Source organism: Tenrec ecaudatus, chromosome X (assembly GCF_050624435.1).
Source record: "Tenrec ecaudatus isolate mTenEca1 chromosome X, mTenEca1.hap1, whole genome shotgun sequence".
NCBI classification, from domain to species: domain Eukaryota; kingdom Metazoa; phylum Chordata; class Mammalia; order Afrosoricida; family Tenrecidae; genus Tenrec; species Tenrec ecaudatus.
In genome coordinates, this window is record NC_134548.1 from 5,144,677 (window position 1) to 5,166,390 (window position 21,714).

Genomic DNA, 21,714 nt, shown 5'->3' on the forward strand with positions numbered 1-21,714 from the left:
GGGTCCCTGGCTGTCAAGGCGTGCTGCTTTGGGCACGGGTGCAGGGTCTCTGGCTGTCCAGTTGTCCTGCAGTGGGCATGGGTGCAGGATCCCTGGCTGTTGAGTCTTGTGTAGTGGGCATGGGTGCAGGGACCCTGGCTGTCCGGTTGTCCTGCAGTGAGCATGGGTGCAGGGTCCCTGGCTGTTGAGTCTTGTGCAGTGGGTATGGGCAGATGGTCCCTGGCTGTCGAGTCGTCCTGCAGTGGGCATGGGCGCAGGTTCGCTGGCTGTCCAGTCCTGTCTCTGAGGTTGACCATGTGGTTGGCATCGCTGACTCACACAGTAACTGGCAGCTTTTAAGGCACAGTCCTCCTGTCTCCCAACCCACCCCTCTCCCGTGGTCAGCTTGGGTTTGTAGAAGAGCCAGGCTGAGGGAGCCAGGAGCAGGGGAGCCCCCACCTTGTTCTGGGGATGCTTTGAGTGACCTGCGATACTTCAGCAGCAGATGCCTGTGGGTCGCGTCCCCTGTGCTCTTGGTCATTTCTGTACTCACCAGACCTGTGCCCCTCTGTGTGTGCAAACTCTTTCTGCAATTCTCGCCCGTGTCGATGAGAGTCCGGCAGTGACTTCCACTGCAGGGTCTGCCTGGGGCACCGGTTATGGTGTGCTTGCTGGTGCCTCCCTTGTAGCCATAGTGAGTCTTGTGTCCCAGGAATGGCCAGCCGGCCAGCGGAACCTTCTGTGCCGGCTCATGAGACCAGGACTCTCGGGAGGATGGGAGCTGTGGGCTGCACCCAATGGGGCACCCGCTGAGCAACAGTGATCTCTCTCTGTTCCCTAGAGCGACGGCACACTCCTGGCCACGGGTTCCTACGACGGCTTTGCCAGGATATGGACAGACGACGGTGAGTCCCACGGCCCTCCTGTGTGTGTCGGGGTGCTGGCTGCAACTCGGAAGCTGACGAACCTGTCTTACCCCCTAACAGGCAATCTGGCCAGCACCTTAGGGCAGCATAAAGGCCCCATCTTTGCCTTGAAGTGGAACAAGAAGGGGAATTATATTCTAAGTGCCGGTGTGGACAAAGTGAGTATTGCTGGGTGCAGCCCATCCAGGGGTGTACGTGTTCATGTCCCCTTCCTCTGCAGCAGCTCTGTGATGCCTGGGGGCCCCCTGACTTTCCGTCTTCCTTCAGAAACAGACATGTGTTTTTGAGGTTCATCTGAGTCAGGGGAAATCACAAGAAAGATGCCCGACAGAGCCTTTCCGAGCTTGCCAATTTTCCTGGGGGTGCCATTCATCATGGTGGCAAGTGTTTCCACCACCCATTTCCTGGCCATCCCCCGCCCTCACTGACCTAGTGTCCCCGTATGCAGCCCGCCACACCTGTGTATTAGTAAAGTTTTATTGGCACACCACCTAACCCATTCCCGTGTGGCTGTGTGACGAGAAGAACTGTAAACCTTCGGGATTTTGCCAGAATAGACTGGCTGTCCCTTGTTCTGGAGGACAGCGAGCTAAGCCAACAGCTCTTCCAAGCAACTCCTCTCTCTGAGGCCAGAGACCCTCTGCTCAGAAGCAGCCCCTCAGAATGAAGCAGGAGACCCTCTGCTCAGAAGCAGCCCCCCTCTCTGAAGCCGGAGACCCTCTGCTCAGAAACAGCCCCCCCTCTTAATGAAGCAGGAGACCCTCTGCTCAGAAGCAGCCCCCCTCTCTGAAGCCGGAGACCCTCTGCTCAGAAACAGTCCCCTTAATGAAGCCGGAGACCCTCTGCTCAGAAACAGTCCCCTTAATGAAGCCGGAGACCCTCTGCTCAGAAGCAGCCCCCTCTCTGAAGCAGGAGACCCTCTGCTCTGACATGCCAGCGGGGCCCGTGTGCAGACACAACTGAGCTGCTGCCCTTGGTATGCCAGGCATTGTCACGTCGCTGCAGGCAGGCATTCCAGGTCTCCATCAGGTGTGAGGTACCCACAGCACGCTGCCCTACCCACAGTGGCCCATGAGGTCTCCATAGGGTGTGGGGTACCCACAGCATGCTGACCCACCCACGGTGGCCCCAAGGGACTGCTGGCTGGGAGACTGACCCACACGCTGTGCCCCCGTGGCAGGCAGCTCTGCCTTGAGCAGCTCTGGGAAGGGGCCAGGGGAGGCTCATCGTTTCCCTAGGGACACAGGACAGCTGTGGATGGGAGGCAGGCAGAGCCTGAGACCCTGTCCCCCAGGCTGTGTTCCTGGACTGTGATGCTGGCTGGGGTACACGTGGTGGTAGCTGTCGTCCTCTCCGCTACCCTCCCAGGCGATGGGGCTCTCTTATCCATCAGGGACGTGCACCTCTGGAAACCTGCTGATCTTGTGGGTGGCATCCTCTCGGTGAGCCTCCGCAAGAGGCGGAGCTGCTTTATCAGTCCCAGCCCTACCATCAGGGGGCAAACAGCCATCTGCTGCAGGGTACCTTCCAGCCCACGAGGAGCCCTTGGGGTGGAGGGTTGGTTATGTGTTGGCTGCGATCCACAGTCAGCAGTTCACGAGTCACCATCCTGCTCCCATAAAGAGGGACCGTCTGTCCATCTATGTCGCCCACAGCCCCAGCTCAGCCTGAGTAGGCAACAAGTCAGTGACAGTGAGGTTTCTCTTTGGAGCTTGTTTTTCTTTTTCTGTAGAGTTTGTCTCCAGTTCTTAAAAACTCCCTACACGAGTCATAATCCATAGAAGGCTGAAATATTTGCTCTTCACCTTCAAGGGCCTCAGGTCCTCTTCACCAGCCAGGTGTGTCACCTGCACGTCGCAGGTTGTTCACCAGCCTTTGCTGCATGCTTCTTCATATACTCCTGATGATTTGCTCGACCCGCAGATTGACTAAGTGTCCTGAAGAGGATACGACTGATGCACATGTTCCTTGATTTCAATGGCCTGGGCCGAAAGGGAGCCCCACCTGGTGCAGAGACCTGAGCCCTTGTCTGGCTGAGAACTTGCTGGTCCCTGCCCACTCAGAGGCTCCTTGGGGGAAAGGGCTGGCTATCAGCCTGAGAACGTCCTGGCACTGGGAACCCTGTGGACCATGTTGCTAACCCACACTTGGGCTTCCTGTAAACCATACACTGATCCACCATCACAGGGCTTTCTGGTGTCGGATTCTGTATTGATTACGTGGTGTACAATTCTGTATTGATTACGTGATAGGTCATAAGAGTTGGACAGTTACCTGTTTTGCTTGGGGTGTTTTCCGTGTTTTGATGGCACCTTTTTTAATACTACTATAAAATGTAAAACTGCCCACGCAGGTCCCCTTGTCCCTCTGTTGGAAAACCCTGGCTAAGGAAGGCGAGAAGCTCACTGTGCATGTCTTGGGCTTGTTCTCTCAGAGGAAAAGCTTGGCAGGGAGAGTCACTAACGCTTGCTTTTGTTTCCGGGGCACAGACCACCATCATTTGGGACGCCCACACGGGAGAGGCCAAACAGCAGTTCCCTTTCCACTCAGGTGAGTGCACTTGGTCCTCGAACCTGTGACAGTCTCTTCTGGTGCCCGTCAGATTAGTGACCCCCACCTGGCAAGGAGGGACTGGGGTCACAGGGAGCACAGCTCCTCAACCTTTCCAGATGCAGCAGCCCCAGACTGCCGCCAGCTGGGGGAGAGAGGGGCGGTCTGGAAGCAGAGCCCAGCCTAGCGGAGTGCGACCCAGGAGGGAAGGAGGGGTCCTGCAGCAGCGCCATCCCCACCTCAGCTTCAGTGGTCATGGCTGGGAGGGGCCGCGGGATGCAGCAGAGGGAACAGGCACCAGAAGCCAAGTTTGGGGACAGCCAGGCTCCTGTTCCCAAGGCCGCCTCCCTGCAGACGCGGCCACAGCAAGAAGTCAGATGGGCCCACGGGCAGTGAAGTGTTGTCTGTCCCCTAGTTGTGCCTGCCGGGACTCAGCACCCAGGCTGCTGCTGCGGTCCCAGGTGCACCCCCACTGGGTGCATCCCAGAATCCCAGGCCCTTAGAAGGAAAGCAGGCTTTCTGCACAAACCACATGCTCCTTTCTGAGCTCGCACACGCTTGCCTGCTGTCACTCTGTGCCCATCTGCCTACCTTTATGTGTTGGGGCCCCCCAGGGCCCCAAATGCCCAGAGATCATATCCTCCCACCCTCACTTGCTCCGCTCCACCCAGCTCCCTCCTCGATTACTGTGTTAGGTCTGTCTGGGATAGACCCAGGAGCAGAGGCTCAACAGACTGGCAGGCGGAAGGGCCATGGGGCAGCGGGCTCCACTGCCCATCGTGGGAATATCCCCTCTGTCTTGGAGGACATCCTGTTTCCATACCAGGACGTCAACACTGCACTTGGGGGCATAGCCATGTCCAGCACAGTGCCATGGAGTCTGTTTGCATTGCTGTGGACCCCCGCACTCCCCAGGCCCTCGTCCTGGTCCTGACTGCCAAACCCCATGGCTTCCGCTGGCACTTGCCCTGCCTGTACCTGCAGTCAGTGGACCACAGTCCTAGGGGTTCCCTTTGGTGATGGGTGTAAATGCCCCTCCACCCTGCATGGTGCTGCCCAGGGAGCCACATGGCACAGATGTTCCCCGTATGGATTGACAGGGTAAGCAGGCACTAGTGCCCGTGAGCATGCCCCAGCTTCCACCCCACACATAGTCCTATCCCACGTGCATTGATCCCAAACTCCAGCTCACTGGTGAAGTTCTGACCCACGAGGACCCAGTAAGACCGGGTACAGCTGCCTGCCCTGGTGGTTGCCGAGACTACTGGAGCTCTTTACGGGAGTAGAGAGTCTCATCTTTCTACCTTGAGGAGGCTGGTATTGATCTGCCGGCCTTTCGGTTGATAAGCCAGCACATACCTCACTGTGCCACCCAAATGCAAGCCACCCCTGGATTTCGTCCAGTACTGGGTAGGGGGGTTCCTGCACCCAGCACCACGGGCTCAGCCCAAGAAAGCCTGACCTGCAGTTGAGGATGCTTGACTGCCAGATGCCACGTCCCACAGGCCCCCTGCTCTGGGCTCAGTGGGAAGAGGAAGAGGCCTCCCCTGAGGCTGGCCACTTGGGCAGCTCCAGTTGGCTGCATGGATTGTGCCTGTGGGGAGGAGGGAGGCCCAGTGTACAGGGTGGGGAGGACTTGTCCATTGAGGAGGTCAAGGTGTGGACTGGTTCCTGCAGCCTGGACTGACAGTCCCCTCAGGACCATGGCCCACCCTGGATGGGAGACCTCTCGCCCCGCCTCCTGAACTTTGCCAGCCCCTCCCCTCCATCCTGCCCCACAGGGAGCATCCTGTTGCCCCTCAGAGTTTTCAGAATAAGAGGCCCAACTTGGCCCCAGATCTCCTTCTGCTCATGATGAGCATCTCTGAGTGGCTCATTGGCATTTCCCGGGGCAGCCCCCCACCCCCTGCCCTGACAGATGCAGTGTGCATTGACACCGCCCAGATGTAGCAACTGGTAGCATGTCCTGCTCTGTTAAAGGGGACATGCCTTACCCAGGGCCATGAAGGTAGCCCAGCAGCCTGTCTGTGGGTGTAGACGGGTGCTCCCTGTGGCCTGAAGGACAGAGGCTGTGGGTGCCTGCCAGATCATGGTGGCTGCGTGACCAGATAGGACCAGGTCTCACCTGTGTCTGTGTCCGTGCCCATCGCGACTGGTCTTGGGAGCCATGCGCATGCATAACCAGGGACGAGATGCCCCCGTCCGTGTGTCCGCAGCCCCTGCCCTCGATGTGGACTGGCAGAACAACACGACCTTCGCCTCCTGCAGCACTGACATGTGCATCCACGTGTGCAGGCTCGGCTGCGACCGCCCCGTCAAAACCTTCCAGGGACACACGGTGAGCGTCTGCTGGGCACTGCTCTTGCGGGTGTGGGGGGTTGGCTGGAAGAACGGGGCCCTGGTTCTTGCAACCAGGGACTGGAACAGGTCTTGGGCCTTCAGAGCCGCTAGGCACAGCGGCCTCCACACTGCCCTACTCGCTGCAGTCAGTGGGTCTAGGCCACCAGCCAGCCTGTGGGAGGAAGCCAAGGCTATCTGCTCCCTCCCACAAAGCCTGAACATTTCAGAAGCCCCGCAGGGCAGTTCTGTGTTCCACTCTCCCAGTGCTGTGACTCTGGATCAGCTGGGGTGGTGACCTGGATGGCCCAAGAGCACGTGGGCAGCAGAGGTGAGGGGATATGGGAGCAGGGAGACTGAAGTCCTGGGCACAGAACAGCCTGTGCACCGCCAGAGAGAAGGCTGTGGAAAACGTAAGGAAAGTCACCACTCAGTCCCTGGAGGAACGGCCACACAAGGCTGGGCTCGCCATGGAAACTTCCACTGAGATCATTTGACAGCCGTACAGGGGCTGAGAGGGGAGCAGGGCAGTACAGTCTGTGCTGTGCCAGGGCCATTGGAAGTTCTGCCAAGCCCGAGTGCTGAGACTGAACCTCTCTCAGCCCCAAAAGAACGAGTAAGGACTTGTTCCTTGATGTGTCAGCTTGGGTGGACTAGAGAAACAAATTCATGGACGCTTCTGTGTGTATAAAAAAGAGCTCTATATTAAAGAGCAGTTGCTTACTATGAAAACATTCCAGCCCAGTCCAGATCAAGTCCATAAGTCTGATATTAGCCCATGAATTCCTCTTCAGACATACAGCACATGCAATGATGCTGAGTGCAGGAAGATCACAAGCTGGTTCATGTAGAGTCCTGTGGATCCATTGGCAGTGGACGCATCTCCAATGCTCTGGCTGCCATCAGTGTGGCTCTATGTCAATAGCAATGTGCAGCAGAGAAAGATGACATTTCCAGAATCCTCATAAGGCTACACCCACAAGGAAGTGTCCATCAGAGGCTGTGAGCTGATTGGCAGGCTTGACTCCACCCCTTCACTATTTATCAAGTTGACATGAAACTATATAACTACCACAGTGTACTATAAAAAGAGTAGGCACACAACGAAGCAGGGAGAGAGAAGATGATCCAGGAGGGGGGAGGCAGATCACCTGAAAGGACCCTTGGAGGACTCTGTTTCCTTCAAAAGCAGGAATAAGGGTTCTTGAAATGTACAAGAACATAAAGGGAAACGTGCTCCTCATGAGTGACAGTAAGGCGGCCTCACAATGAAAGGAGAGGGCAGACTCAAAGGGGGGACTCAGCCCGGGACGAAGGCCTGCTCCACAGCTGATTGGGGTTCGCAGTCTGAAGAGCAGTGAGAGGCATGTTGCTGGGTCTGTGGGATGGAGGTGCCCTCCACCTGTGTAACCTGCGTGAGTGATGGAGCAGGTGGAGCAGAGCAGCTATTTAAAGCCGCCACGGCCCCTTTCCCCAAATTCCAGCGCCTCTGCAGGCATCGTGGCTTTTATGCATTGGGCCATAGATCCGCAAGGTCTGCAATTCTAAACCACCGGCCGTTGCAAGGGAGAAAGATGGGGCTTTCTACTCCCTTTCGGACCTCTTAGTGTGCAGACTGTCTCTGCTAGAACTGAGTTTGTGTGTGTGTTGACTTTGTGTTTACCGCCTGTTTGCTCTGGACAATGCTTCAACCCTGTGTGTGTATATCTACACCTGCTTAGCAGTGACCATACCAAAGCCAGGTGTCAGCCTGTCGAGTCCCACTCCTGGTGCCCCTTTGTGGGCCAGCATAAAACAACATCCACAGGCTTCTTCCCGAGGGCTTTGAGCTGGGAGTGGCGGGCAGCCCTTTATTCCCAAAGACCCTCTGGTGGGTTCAAACCTCCAGCCTTTGTCTGGCAGCTCCAACCATTTCTTTAGGCACTCTTTCTGCACTTGCCTTTGATTTCTTATGTCTGTCTGTCTGTGCTCTTGTGAGCTATGACCACTCCGTCTCCTGCCTTGGCAGGACCCTGGCACAGAGTTGTCCGCTCATGGCTGGAGCCTCCGTCTATTTTTGAATGTTATCCCCCTCTTCTTTCTCGTTTTCCACCAAGAGAGAGGGGCAGAGAGCCACTGTTGGGTGGAGAATGGCACATGCACGTGGATGCCAAAAACTCACTGCCATCAAGTTAATCCCAACTCAGTGACCCTGTGGGACAGCAGAACTGTCCAATGAGTTTCTGAGACACGAGCTATACACAGGAGTAGAGAGCCTCATCTTTCTCCCTCGGGGCAGCTGGTGGTTTCAAACTGCTGACTCCAGTCCACCGTGTAACCACTGTGCTACCTCTGAATTTCAAAGTCTGCCCTCAAAGTGGCTGTGGATTTATCGACTGCTCTGTGTAAAAGCCTCCTTCACGTGACTGCCTTCCCAGTTGCGATGATTTAGTGCTGCCATTTTAATCCGGACGCGTTGGCTGGTGCTGTGCCCGGGCCCAGGGCTGGGCTTTAATGTGTATGAGACGGGCAGCAAGCGGTTCCATCAGTGGGCTCATCTTTTGCAAAGCTGGCAGGGCGCTGCCGCCCCCTGCTGGCCAGATTTTGCAGGGTCGCCACACTCTTGGAGCCCAGAGCTGTCCAAGGTTTATACTGCACAATTCAGTGGTGTTGTGACTTCTTTAGGCTATAGCCCCGTTCCCGCTGCCTCACGGCCCCTCCCTCCTAACGCAGCCCTTGCTCTCTTTCAGAATGAGGTCAATGCCATCAAGTGGGATCCCTCTGGGCTGCTGCTGGCTTCCTGCTCTGATGACATGACCCTGAAGGTAAGCTGGTCAGAGCTGTGCCCTTGCCCCCTGTGCCAAGGGACCCTTTCTTGTTCCCACCAGGAACAAGGTCCCTCTCCTTTCGTTTACCCCACCGGGAGCTCGGTGATGGGGTCCTTGGGTACTTCAAAGGGCAACACAGTCAGGAGGCTCTAGTTGCCCCCTGTCACCTTGAAATAAAGGCCTTGCTGCCTGGCTCTGGAAACAGCCGTAGGAAGCCCTAAAGGAGTGCAGTTCCATTCAGACACACTAGGGGCGCCAGGAGTCAGCACAGTCAGAAGGACCAGAGCCCTTGGTGATCAGCCTCTGTCTGATGCAGTTCTGCTTTTCAGCCAAGGGCCCTGGGCATCCCCCTCTGCAGGCACCTCCTGTGCAGCCAGGCCTACTGGGTATCCAGAGCATCCCCAATGATCAGGGTATCCAGGGAGGACCCTGCGCAGGTCATGCCTGTGTGTATCCATAGTCCCCAATACCCAGAGTTGTTTGGGGGTTCCTTGAGCAGCAGCTATGGGGTGAGGGTGCTGGGGAATCCTCTGTGTGCTCAGTATCTTCTCCATCTGCACCAGATCTGGAGCATGAAGCAGGATACATGTGTCCATGACCTGCAGGCGCACAGCAAAGAGATCTACACCATCAAATGGGGCCCTGCCGGGCCAGCCGCCAGCAACCCCAACTCCAGCATCGTGCTTGCCAGGTAGGAAGGCAGAAATGTGCAGTGCGGCTGAGCACCGGTCCCCGGCATGGGAAGGCCCTCAGTGTGGCCCCAAAGGGTCTGGCGGTGAGAGCCAGTAGGAAGGGGCCAGGCCCAGGAACTAGGCGTATCTCCAGGGTTCCTGGAGCCATGTGTCCCGTGGTCACAGTCCCCCCATGGCGGCACCAGGAGCTGCATATCCCCACGTGATGCCACCCCGTTGTCCCCTCAGCGCTTCTTTTGACTCCACGGTCCGCCTCTGGGATGTGGAGCGGGGCGTCTGCGTGCACACGCTCACCAAACACCAGGAGCCTGTCTACAGCGTGGCCTTCAGCCCTGACGGGAAGTACCTGGCCAGTGGGTCCTTCGACAAGTGTGTCCACATCTGGAACACTCAGGTAAGCTGTCCGGTCCCAGGGACTCCAGCCTCCCTGACGGGAGGGTCTTTGCCCACTCCCCAGTGGGCACCCTGAGCAACCCCTCCAAGCTCTTGGCCGTTAAAGGGAGTGTGATACATTGCATTCCGAGGGCTCGGAGCTCGTCTGCCCGCAGAGTGCCTGGCACCCACATCTAGAGCTTCCATGGTTTTCTCCCCGAGCGTTAGCAGTCATCTCAGAACAGCATTGCTCCTTATCACAGAAGCAACCCTCTAGGCCAATGATCTTCAACCTTCCTAATGCCACGACCCTATCATGCAGTTCCTTGTGTTGTGGTGACCTCCATAACATTATTTTCGTCCCTATTTCATAGCTGTCATTTTGCTACTCTTATGAATTGGGCCACCCCTGTGAAAGGGTCGTTCGACCCAAAGGTTGAGAACCACTGCTCTAGATCCTGGGCTGTGTATGTAGTCTGGGGGGTGGGGGCAGGAGGGCTGTCCTCCTGTCCAAGGTGTCTAAGGTGGAACAACCAGCTGGGGAGACTCCAACTCTGATCCACTTAATTCCACCAGCCTGGAGATAGAGGTCATTACGTTACAGCAGGTGATTGCCTTTGATGGCATTGTGGAAAGTGATTATATTACAAAGGCTAAGTGTGTTCTGTAAAGTCATTGCATTACCATGGGTGATTACATTGCATCACAAAGGGCAATGGCATGATTACATGACATTGTGGAACAGCCACTGCTCTGTTGTTTGTCGTTGCCCACCTTGGCCCAGCCACACTGGCACATGGTAAGAGCCTTCACCGGAAGAAAGGCCTGAGGTGAATAATGTTTCAGCAGAGCTGATGGGGAGTCCTTGGATCAGAGTTACCAGTCAGGCGAGCCCTGAGTCTCACGGGAATGGGCTTGTCCCCCAGCCTACTGGCTGCGCCGTGTGACCTCTGCAGGAGGTGGGCAGGGAAGGGTCGACCGTGCTCCACTGCCCATTGCCACGAGCAGTCCTGTGTGTGGTGAAGCTTGCCATGGTGACTGCAGAGGCAGGGTTCACCCACGCTGGCCCGGAAGTGCCCCGAGCCGACGGCTCTCTAAGTGGCTCTTGCTTTGCCTTGCAGAGCGGGAACCTCGTGCACAGCTACCGGGGCACCGGCGGCATCTTCGAAGTGTGCTGGAACGCTCGCGGGGACAAAGTGGGTGCCAGCGCGTCTGACGGCTCTGTAAGCAGCTCTGGGGGCTTGTGGGAAGGGGGTGGGGACAGTGGCTCAACCCTGAGGAGACCCAATGTCCAGGTGTCTGGGGCTGTTGTCATCGGTAGGAGTGGCCTTCATCCCCAAAGGCTCGGGTAGGGCCTGGCGCACAGCAGGCACTGCCCGGTGCGAGTGGAGTGAAGGACACCCCCACCCAAGTCCGAGATGCTGCCCCACACCCCACAGTGCACAGGGCTCTGTACTGAGCTGTGCGGTGCGAGCAGAGCCAGTGTGGCAGCTCTGGCAGCGGCACCCTCTGAGCTGACTCGTCTCCTTTAGGGCACCCACAGTTAAAACAAACACTCCTCCCTCTGCTTGGTGGAGAACTCTGAGAAGTATCTTAGTTCTCCGCTCTCCTGCTTCTCTTTTCCTTGTGGAAGAGGAGACGGGAGTGACACTTCCTTCTAGGAGGGTGGGATTTCATGCTGTGACATGAGTCCATGCTGTGGGGTGCATGAACACTCTGTCACTGGGTTGGCAGTGGGGGGCCTTTTCTGCTAAAGAGCGCCCACTGTGGGCTGCATGTGTGCTCTGCTGCCACCACTGAACCTGGCCGTGGCTTCATGAAACCAGCCACAGGCAGTATGTGAACAAGAAGCATGACTGTGTTTTAATAAAACTTTATTTATAACACCAAGTAAAGGGCCAGCACTGGTTAGTCCGCCCCAGTGCCTGCTCCAGGTGTGTGTGTGTGGCCATGAAGGTCACCGGCTCTGTGTGTTTCTTCCAGGTGTGTGTGTTAGATCTTCGGAAGTGAGCGCCAACGGTGAGCGTGTGGAGGATCTTCGGTGGTGGACCAGCAGTGTGCAGTGGCCGCACCCTTTAAACACAGTTCTGTCTGCTCCAAACCTGACTTGCATTAGAGTGTACTCTGAAAGCAACATGGCCCGGCCACAGGAGTCTCTCTTTTTCTGTAACCTCCATCCAGAAGTTTCAACCGAGCAAACAAAACAAAAGAAACCCCAAGCAGCCTGCAGCTGCCCGATCGGAGGAGTGGGGGTGGGGGTGGGGGAGTGGATGATGCCACTACCTGTATGATCGGTCCCTGGCCACCAGCTTTTGCTCACGTGGTCAGGTTTCCATCATGGGGTCAGGAGGGGTGGGGGGCAAAAAACCCCAGCTGTGCCAAAAAACAAAGCAAAATGCTGTGATAAGCCAAAAAAAGGGAAGAAAGCCAGCCCCTCCTCCCTGGGCGTGGGTGTGGATGTGCATGTTGGGTGGTGTGAGAATGTGAACATGCCTCCCCCCTCCCCTCTGCAATTTGGACACTACAGCTGCTCTCAAAAGGGCATTCCCAAACCAGTTTGTGCTCCCTGCGAGCTTTCTCCTTTCCAGAACTGTGTTTGGTTGGATGGGCTTCTGTTTGCAATCTTGTCGCCCAGGGATGCCATGGCATGGATGATGGGGAAACGGTTTGGGGGGGATCTGTTGCCTCTACCCCATTGTTACCCCTACTCTCCCTCTGTCAGGTTTCCTCTGTGCCCCAGGACACCCTAGAAAGGAACGGTTAGGGGTGGGCAAGAAGGAGGCCTTGCAGGGGCCACCTGCCCCCGTCCTGAGTGACTTGCAGTGTTCTTGGTGTCTCCAGGGTGCATTGCCACGTTACAAGTGCTTTCCCTGATAGTGCAGCGCAGGAGATTTTACAGTAGAGACAACAAGAAGAAAAATTACGAGAAAAAGTCCAGAGTATTTTTTTGGGGGGGGGGGAGAAAATATTTTTATGTTGAAACAATTTAAAAATCCTAAAGTGGTCATCAGGCAGAGCTTTGTGTGGTCCATGTGTTAAGAGGTTTTGCAAAGATGCAGGCAGGGTCTAAGGAGGCCCCCAACCGAAGGTAAGGAAGGGACGCGACCTGGGCGTTTACAGCAGTAGGATGGCTCTGCGTCCTGAGAGGACCGTGTGGCCACTGCTTGGGCTCCAGGAATAGCGTCCTGCTGCTGTGTGGTCACCTTGGTGGTCCTCGGGCGAGAACTGAGAAACCTGAAGTGCATTTCCAAGACCCAGCGAACTGAGGCCTCCGTCGACCCCCGCGGAGTCACTCCCTTCCACCGCCTCCAGGGTCTCCCCAGCTGGCTTATTTCTCCCAGCAGGCTTCAGAAATGGTGGGGAAGCAGCATTCGCCTGGGCGGCCCGGCCTGGCCTTCCCCCACCTCTGTGGGCACTTTGCTGTGATGGGCTCAGAGTGCAGCGGTGATTCCAAAGTCGTGGGCCTACCCTCGCATGGGGAGGAGCATGTGCAACTTGGTGTCCTGAGAGGCCCTGCTTTGCCCGTACCCAGTGACTGGGCCACAGGGCACTGACCTCGTTTTCAAGTGAACGGAGGCGGGAAGCACATTCTGGAAGGAAGGGGGTTTTTCCCTCCTTGGGGTGTCCAGAGGGGAGGGGAGGGGAGAGGGTCAATGGGGGCGTTTGTTCTGTGGAAAGACGGGCAATGCCGTGCTGTTGGAAAGGGTCACCAGAGGGCCGGGGCCAGGACCGGATGGCCGTTGCAGGGGTGGGGGCTTCGAAGGCCAGCAGGGGCTCTTTTCCCACAGCCACCCCAAGAGGGGACTCGCAGGCACCCCCTGAATGGAGAAGCTGGGCCTGGTGCCGGATTCCGTGGGCACTGCAGGCTGCAAGGGGAGCAGCTAGGCGCACCCGTCAGCAGGAGGGGTGCCCGGCTGCACAGAGTTGGCTGTGGAGGTCAGGGCGCGTCATGGTGGGTGGGTGTGTGCTCGGTGCGAGCCGCCGGCCATTCCTCAGGTCCATGCAAGCAGTCAGCATGTCCCCCGTGTCCACGAGCTGCTTCATAAGCTTACCACATCCAGGCACCTCACCATGAGACTGCAGGATGCGCACTGGGCTAGAGCCCATCTCTGCACAGCAGTGCACCCCGCTCGCCGAGGACGGCCACAAGGGGACCAAGCATGGGCGCATTGTCAGCAAGTGCACCATGGGTGGAAAGAAAGCCAGGCTGCCCACCCCGTTGACCGAAGCCCCATGTGTGTGCACCCTGCCATGGGTGGATAGATGTGTCTCGGCGGTCCGGGAACGTTCCTTCTGAGATGGCCTTGTCCACAGCCCTGAGGGGGCGTCATGCCTGTGTACCGGTGACCAAGGCTGGCGGCAGAGCCAGCATGATGCTGCTTCAGCAAGTCTCTGTTTTGAAGTGACAACGCCCAGGGACCGTGCCGGAAGGACCTGCCGGCCGCCCATAGGGACCCACGCCTGCCCACTGCCACCAGACTGGACTTGTGTTCAGACCACAGATCCCAGAGCCGGTTGAAGTGCACTTTCATCAGGTGGAAGAGTCTGCTTCTTCGTCCCCTCTGTTCTTTCTCAGCCTTTCTGACTTGTTTTCTTTTTTTACACTTGTGTTTCTCTCGGCCACTCACTGGTGTTCTGAATTCTGGCTTCTGCAGTTTTTATTGTCTGTGTCAGACGTGCAGCCAGGCCTGGTTCTCCTCCGTGTTTGCAGACTCCAGCCCATGCTGACCCCTCTCGCCTCCCCGCTCCTGCTCACCCTCTCCTCACGCTTTTTGACACGAGTCCCCTCGTGTGTCATAGCGCCTTTGTGTGCAGCGAGAATCAGCAGGTCACATTCAGTGTCTTGAATAAATTGCTCTATTTTGATAGGAGAGCTCTCAGCCGTCTGCTTTCTGAGAGTGTTTGGGAACGCATGCGCGCGGATGCCCAGGAGTTTCTTGTTTGCAGGCCTCTAAACTGAACAAGAAAAGTGGGGAACACAGCACCTCAGTTGGCTACGGCCACCCACCCATGAGAACCTTATAGCACGGAGCCCATTCTGATGCACCGTCATCCTGCACAGGGTTTGCAATCGGAGGCTGGGGGTCTTTCCGGAGGAGGACAGCCTCATCTGTCTCCCACGGAGAAGCTGGTGGGTTTGAACTGCTATCCTTGCAGCTGGTGAAAGTCCAGTGCTAATCCATCAGGGCCACTGGACCCTGATGGTAATCGAGGCTTATTGGATTGGGATGCGCTCAGATGCATTTCCTTTCGTGTGTTTAACCTGGCTCTTGGACCAGTGTAAACAGTGTATACATCCTTTTCTCCAACCATGAGGTTGGTTCTGACAGTTTGGCATCCCAGACGTTAAAGTCATTGAAGAACAACCCAAAGTGAATGCAGTTGATTCTCTAGAACAATGCAGACCAGCAACCCACAAACGCCAGCATCAAAGCTGGTCAAACACAGAGGGGCAGGGTCCCCTTGCTCAGGGGTTATCCCAGAAGACAGCCACATTTTCTTGCTTCCCGGTGCTTAGAACAGCTGAGTCCTCAGTGTCCCATGGTCAAGTCAGCACTCGCTAACATGGTGGTGGAGAAGCTGTGGTGGCAACGTGAGTTCCCCATTGGAATAACTGCAAGGTTTGAAACCACCTCCAAGGGAGAAAAACCGGGGCTTTGTACTCCCGAAAGAGTTATAGTCTTGGAAACCCACAGGGCCAGTTCTTCTCTGTCCTATCCGAATGAGTCAGAATCGACTTGGTGGCAGTCAGGAGCAGGATGAAAGCATTCTGAGAACCACGAAAACATGGCCCAGAAACACACAGTGAGCACCTTCTGGTGGGAAATGGCATAGGTAGATCTGCTCAGCGCAGGATGGCCACACACCTTCCATTGAAGAAGAAAAGGTATTTCTGTAGATGGTGGTAAAACAAGGTACTTAGTGCCCGAGTCTGCCTATGTGAATGCCGCTTTTTGGGTTCCCTGAAGTGAGTGAATGGGGGTCCCTGCACACAGTGAATAAGCCTGGCCTCTAACTTTACTTTTGGTGGTGGGAGGCCCCTCGGAATAAGGTGTGGTGATCTGTTTCTGAAAACTCAGACACTAGTGGAAATGGCTCTTGCAGCTGGTATGTTTCCTGTTTGTGTTGTTGCATATTTAATGGATGGGCCTGTCAGTCCTGTTAGATGGCAAGTTCACAGAGGACCCTGGAGTCTGAGTCTCAGAACCTCCCACCTTTCCCCATGAGTCATTCCTGGTTCCCAAGGCTCTGAAGAGAGCCCGGGCAGACGGTAGTTGAGAATGACTCTTACGGGGCTTTAGTGAGTTTCCAAAGGGGGCAGTTTTGGCTCCTGGAGGGCTTCAGGGTCTTGACCTGGTGATAGACGGTGAACCATGACATCAACAGCTGCCCCCTTTAGAATAAGCGTGTCCTGGCTCCCAGCAGCATCTGGACAAGGAGACCCAAGAGACTGGCAAGTTGTGTTTGAAAAGAGTGATTTGGGTGTAACCCAGTTACAGAACCACGGGGAGCCCCTGGGAAGAGCCTGTGGCAGGCCCATGTGTGAGTGCCGGGAGCACAGTGTAAATGCCCTGAGTTTTAGCAGCTGTGGTGGGATGTGCCAGCTGCAGGGGCTTTCTCTATGAAGGCCCCAGAGCTAATGTGCCGCAGCCACTGCCTCCTGTCAACATCTGCCTGTCTACTGAGACTCCTGCTTTGAGTTATTGGGGACGCTGATTTTCAACATGGAGGCTTTGTTCCTAAAAAGATGGCTGTTGCTGTCCGTCCCAACAAACAGTGACTCCTGAAGGACCACTGCCCAGACAGTGCCTTACTCTGTGACACTGCTCCTGGCTGGAGTAGGGCCAGGTGGTTTCCCCTTCTGAGGTGGGGAGAAACCCGTTTTTCAGAGGGCAGCCAAGTGAAAATGGACTTGTGTGACATCTGTGCCACCCAACTGCTATTCACAAGGTTGATGCCGAGAGAACCCTATCCTTAAGATGCCTGAAGAACCCCCATTCATAAAGATGATGCCCATAAAACCCTCAGTTTTAAAGATGGTGCCCAGAGAACACGATTCATAAACATGATGCAGAGTGAACCCTCATTCATAAACATGACGCCCAGAGAACCCCATCCTTAAAGATGATGTCCACAGAACACACATGTAAACATCACACCCAGAGAATGTTCATTCTTAAAGATGATACCCAAAGAAATACAACCTTGAAGATGATGCTCACAGACCCCATTCATAAAGATGATGCCCAGAAAACCCCTTCCCTAATGTCAAGAAAACCCATTCATAAAGACACTCAGAGAACCACCATTCATAAAGACTATTCCAAGAGAACCCCATTCTTAAAGATGATGCCCTGTCCTGAAAGATGATATCCAGAGAACCCCATCCATAAAGATAATGCAAGAGAATCCCCATCCTTAAATATGCCACAGAATCCCCATTCATAAAGATGGTGCAATGATAAAGATGATGTACAGAAAAGCCCATCATTACAGATGATGCTCAGAGAACCCCCTTTCATAAAGATGATGCCCAGAGAATCTTGATTCGTAAATTTGACGCCCATAGAACCCTCATTCTTAAAGATGACACCTAGTGAACCCCATCCTTACAGACGATGTCCAAAGAATGTTGATTCATAAAAAAATATCCAAGGAACCCTATCTTTAAAGATGACACCAGAGAGTCCCCCTTCATAAAGATGATGCCCAGAGAACTTTCATTTGTAAAGATGATGCCCAGAGAACCCCATTCATAAAGATGACACATGAGAATCCCATTCTTAAAAATGTGCAGAGAATACTCATTAATACAGATGGTGCCCAGAGAATCTCTATTTGTAAGGATGGTATTCAGAGAGCCCTCATTTATAAAGCTGACATCCAGAGAATCCTAATTCATAAAGATGATTCCCAGAGAACCCCAATCATAAACATGACACCCAGAAAACCCTCATTCCTAAAAATGCCCAGAAAACCGCCATTTATAAAGATGATGCCTATGGAACCCTATTCATAAAGATTATGCCCAGAGAATCTCCATTCTTAAAGATGATGCCAAAGAACCTTTATTCGTAATGAGGAACCCCAGAGAACCCTCATACATAAAGATGACTTCCTGAGAATCTCCATTCATACAGAGGAATCCCAGAGAACCCCCATCCTGAAAGATGATGCCAGAGAATCCCCATTTATGCAGATGATGCCCAGAGATACTTCATAAAGTTGACACCACAGAATCCTATTCATGAAGATGATGCAAAAGAACCCCCATCCTTAAAGATGATGCCCACAGAACCCTCAACCCTAAATATGACACTCGGAGATGATGAAACCCAGAGAACCCTCATTCATAAAGATTATGCTCAGAGAAACCCCATAGATAAAAATGATATCCAGAGACTCTCTGCTCATAAAGATGAGGCCCAGAGAACCCCATTCATAAGGAAATTACAAGAGAACCCTATCCTTAAAGATGACACCGGAGAACCATGACACCGGAGAACCCCCAGTCTCAAAGGTGACACCAGATAATCCCCATTCATAAAGATTATCTACAGAGACCTACATTCGTAAAGATGACGCCCACAGAGCCCTAATTCATAAAGACGATGCCCAGAGAAACCCAAATCACAAATATGACACCAAGAGGAGCCCATCCAATCTTAAAAATGAAACACAGAGAACCTTCATTTATAAAAATAATGCCCAGAGAAGCCTCATTCATAAAGATGGTTCCCAGAGAACTTCCATTCTTAAAAGATAATACCCAGAGAACCCCAATTCTTAAAGATAATGCCCAGGGAGCCCTCATTCTTCAAGATGATGGTCAGAGAAACCCCATCCTTTAAAATGACGCCCAGAGGACCCTCAGTCATAAAGATGATAAACAAGGAATTCCCATTCATAAAGATGACACCCAGAGAAACTTTATATGTAAAGATGACAATCAGAGAACCTTCATTCATCAAGATGAAGCCCAGGGAACCCTAATTCATAAACATGATGCCCAGAGAACTCACATTCATAAATATTATGTCCAGATAACCCCATCCTTAAAGATGATACCAGAGAATCCTCATTCATAAAAATGATGCCCAGAAAACCCTCGTTCATAAAGATAACCCCCTATTCATAAAGGTTATGCCCAGAGAATCCTGTGGCAGTTACATAATTTCCTGTAAACCTGCAAAGGGATGAAGTGTAACCTGTCAATCAGGGTCCTAGCTAGATTACCTCATTTGGAGGCACCATGGAGATAAATAGCTCACTGGAGACCAGATACACACAAACTCTCTGTTTCATATTCCTGCTGGCAAGACACATGGAGCTACACTAATTTAGCCAGGGCCCTGGAGCTGGAGAAGCCATGTGGAGACCCATGCCAGCACCGAGATGCTTCTATTGCCACTGGATCCACAAGATTTTCCACCCACTGGCCTGTGATCTTCCTGCGTTCAGCATCATTGCATGGTTGTGTGAGTCTAAAGAGGAATTTTTGGAATAGTATCGGCATATGGGCTAATATTAGACTGGGCTGGGATATTTTCTTAATATACAATTACTCTTAATATAAAACTATTTCTTGTACACATGAGTGTGTGTGAATTTGTTTCTGTAGTCTACCTGGACCAACACAAACCCCATCCTTAAGGATGACGCTTAGAGTACCACCATTCATAAAGATGATGCCCAGAGAAACCCCATTCACAATGACGCCCAGAGAATCCTCATTTGTAAAAATGATGCCCAAAGAACCCTCATTCTCAAAGATGATGCCCAGAGACCCCATCTTGGAAAACGATGCCCAGAGAACCCCTATTCATAAATGTGACACGCAGAAAGCCCTATCCTTAAAGATGATGTCCAGAGAATCCTCATTAATAAAGATTATGCCCAGAGAACCACATTCATAAAGCTGATGCAAGAGGACTTCCATCCTTAAATATTACTCCAGAGAATCCCCATTCATAAAGATGATGCCCAGAGAAACCGTTTCATAATAATGAAGCCCAGAGAACCCACATTCATAAAGATGACACCCGGAGAACTTTCATCTGCACAGATGACTCCAGAGAATCCATTCATAAAGATGATGCCCATCCGGGATAAACAATCTGGATGAGAAAACAACGGGACAGATAGTTCTGGGGGGAAATAGGAGAGGGGGAGGCGGAGGAAAGGAAGTGGGTGTTAACCCCAGGGACAATGAAACAACAAGTGATCCAAAATCGATGGCGAGGAGGGTGTAGGAGGCTTGGTAGGGATTGATCAAGGGTAATGTAACCGAGAGGCATTCCTGATACCCAAATGAAGGCTGAGCATGATAGTTGGACAAGAGGAAAGTAAAAGGAAATAGGGGAAAGAACTAGGAGGCAAAGGGTATTTAGAGAGGTCTAAATACAGGCATGCACATATGTAAATGTGGTGAGGAAAGCTGATGGTGCCCGGCTATCAAAAGATATAACATCTGAGGTTTTAAAGACTTGAAGATAAACAAGTGGCCATCTAGCTCAGAAACAACAAAGCCCTCATGGAAGAAGCACACCAGCCTGTGTGACCACGAGGTGTTGATGGGATCAGGTATCAGGCATCAAAGAAAAAAATCCTATCATTGTGAATGAGGGGGAGTGTGGAGTGGAAACCCAAAGCCCATCTGTAGGCAGCTGGACATCATCTTACAGAAGGGTGGCAGGGAGGAGACAAGCCAGTCAGGGTGCAGTGTAGCAACGATGAAACATACAACTTTCCTCTAGTTCCTAAATGCTTCCTCCCCCCCACTATCATGATCACAATTCTACCTTACAAATCCGGCTAGACCAGAGGATGTACACTGGAACAGATAAGAGCTGGAAACACAGGGAATCCAGGACAGATGAACCCCTCAGGATCAATAATGAGAATAGCGATACCAGGAGGGGAAGGGGAAGGGGAAGGTGGGGTAGAAAGGAGGAACAGACCACAGGGATCTACATATAACCTCCTCCCTGGGGGATGGACAACAGAAAAGCGGGTGAAGGATGTCAGACAGTGTAAGACATGACAAAATAGTATATAAATTATCAAGGGTTCATGAGGGAGTGGAGGTGGGGAGGGAGGGGAAAATGAGGAGCTGATACCAAGGGCTCAAGTAGAAAGAAAATGTTTTGAGAATGATAATGGCAACAAATGTACATTGTGCTTGACACAATGGATATATGGATGGATTGTGATAAGAGTTGTACGAGCCCCCAATGAAATGATTAAATAAAAAAAGATGATGCCCAGAGAACCTTCGTTTGTAAAGGTGACACCAGAGAATCCCCCTTCATAAAGGTGATGCCCAGAGAAATTTAATTTGTAAAGTGATATCCAGGGATCCCTCATTCACAAAGATCATGCCCAGAGAACCCCATCCTTAATATGATACCCAGAGAAACTCCATTCATAAAGATGATGCCCAGAGAACCTTCATTTGTAAAGAGGATGCTCAGAGAACCCTCATTCATAATGATGATGCCCAGAGAAACTCCATTATTGATGTCAGATGTATCCTGTTATCTTCACCTCCAAATGGTAACATTATCATAGCAAAGATAAAGTAATGCTCATGAATCAATCAAAAACAATCCATTTTCATAGGAAACATGGACGTTTTACAAATGGCATAGTAAACCAGAAACAGGTTAGGATGGAGAAGACTTGGTAAAGAAAAGGCAATGTTATTTTCTGTCTATCCCAAGAACGTCTGGGAGCAAAACTTACAAAGAGGGGCCTGTGACCTTGTAGGGTGAGGCTCAGCTCCTGCATTACCTGTACAAGAGCACCCTGGTGCCGAAAACCATAGGGATCCACATGACAATGCTGAGGGACAGGGAGCTCCAGAAGTGATACTTTTCACAGTGGGACAGTGTGAAGAAGCAGGCCCTGCAGGACAGCCATGCAGACTAGGTTTCCACACAATAGCAAGTTGCTAAGGTGGGAACAGTGGCCCAGAGCAGGCTGCCAGGAACTGAGCCCAGAGTCCTTCTTCAGACTCATGTACTATATGCAATGATACAGATCACACCC

At 53.2% G+C, this 21,714-nt stretch overlaps 1 protein-coding gene across 5 annotated transcripts in view; it reads left to right on the top strand.

The window, feature by feature from the left end:
* Positions 1-14,543, top strand: part of TBL1X (transducin beta like 1 X-linked) — an 81,986-nt gene extending 67,443 nt beyond the window's left edge. For all 5 annotated transcript variants that reach the window (XM_075538524.1, XM_075538526.1, XM_075538525.1 and 2 more), the window contains 9 exons: positions 821-884; positions 966-1,063; positions 3,395-3,455; positions 5,672-5,793; positions 8,522-8,596; positions 9,163-9,290; positions 9,520-9,685; positions 10,785-10,886; positions 11,647-14,543. In XM_075538524.1, coding sequence (XP_075394639.1) covers positions 821-884; positions 966-1,063; positions 3,395-3,455; positions 5,672-5,793; positions 8,522-8,596; positions 9,163-9,290; positions 9,520-9,685; positions 10,785-10,886; positions 11,647-11,673 — 843 coding nt within the window. In that variant the 3' untranslated portion in view covers positions 11,674-14,543. The remainder of the gene's footprint in view (positions 1-820; positions 885-965; positions 1,064-3,394; positions 3,456-5,671; positions 5,794-8,521; positions 8,597-9,162; positions 9,291-9,519; positions 9,686-10,784; positions 10,887-11,646) is intronic.
* The last annotated feature ends 7,171 nt before the right edge of the window (positions 14,544-21,714 follow it).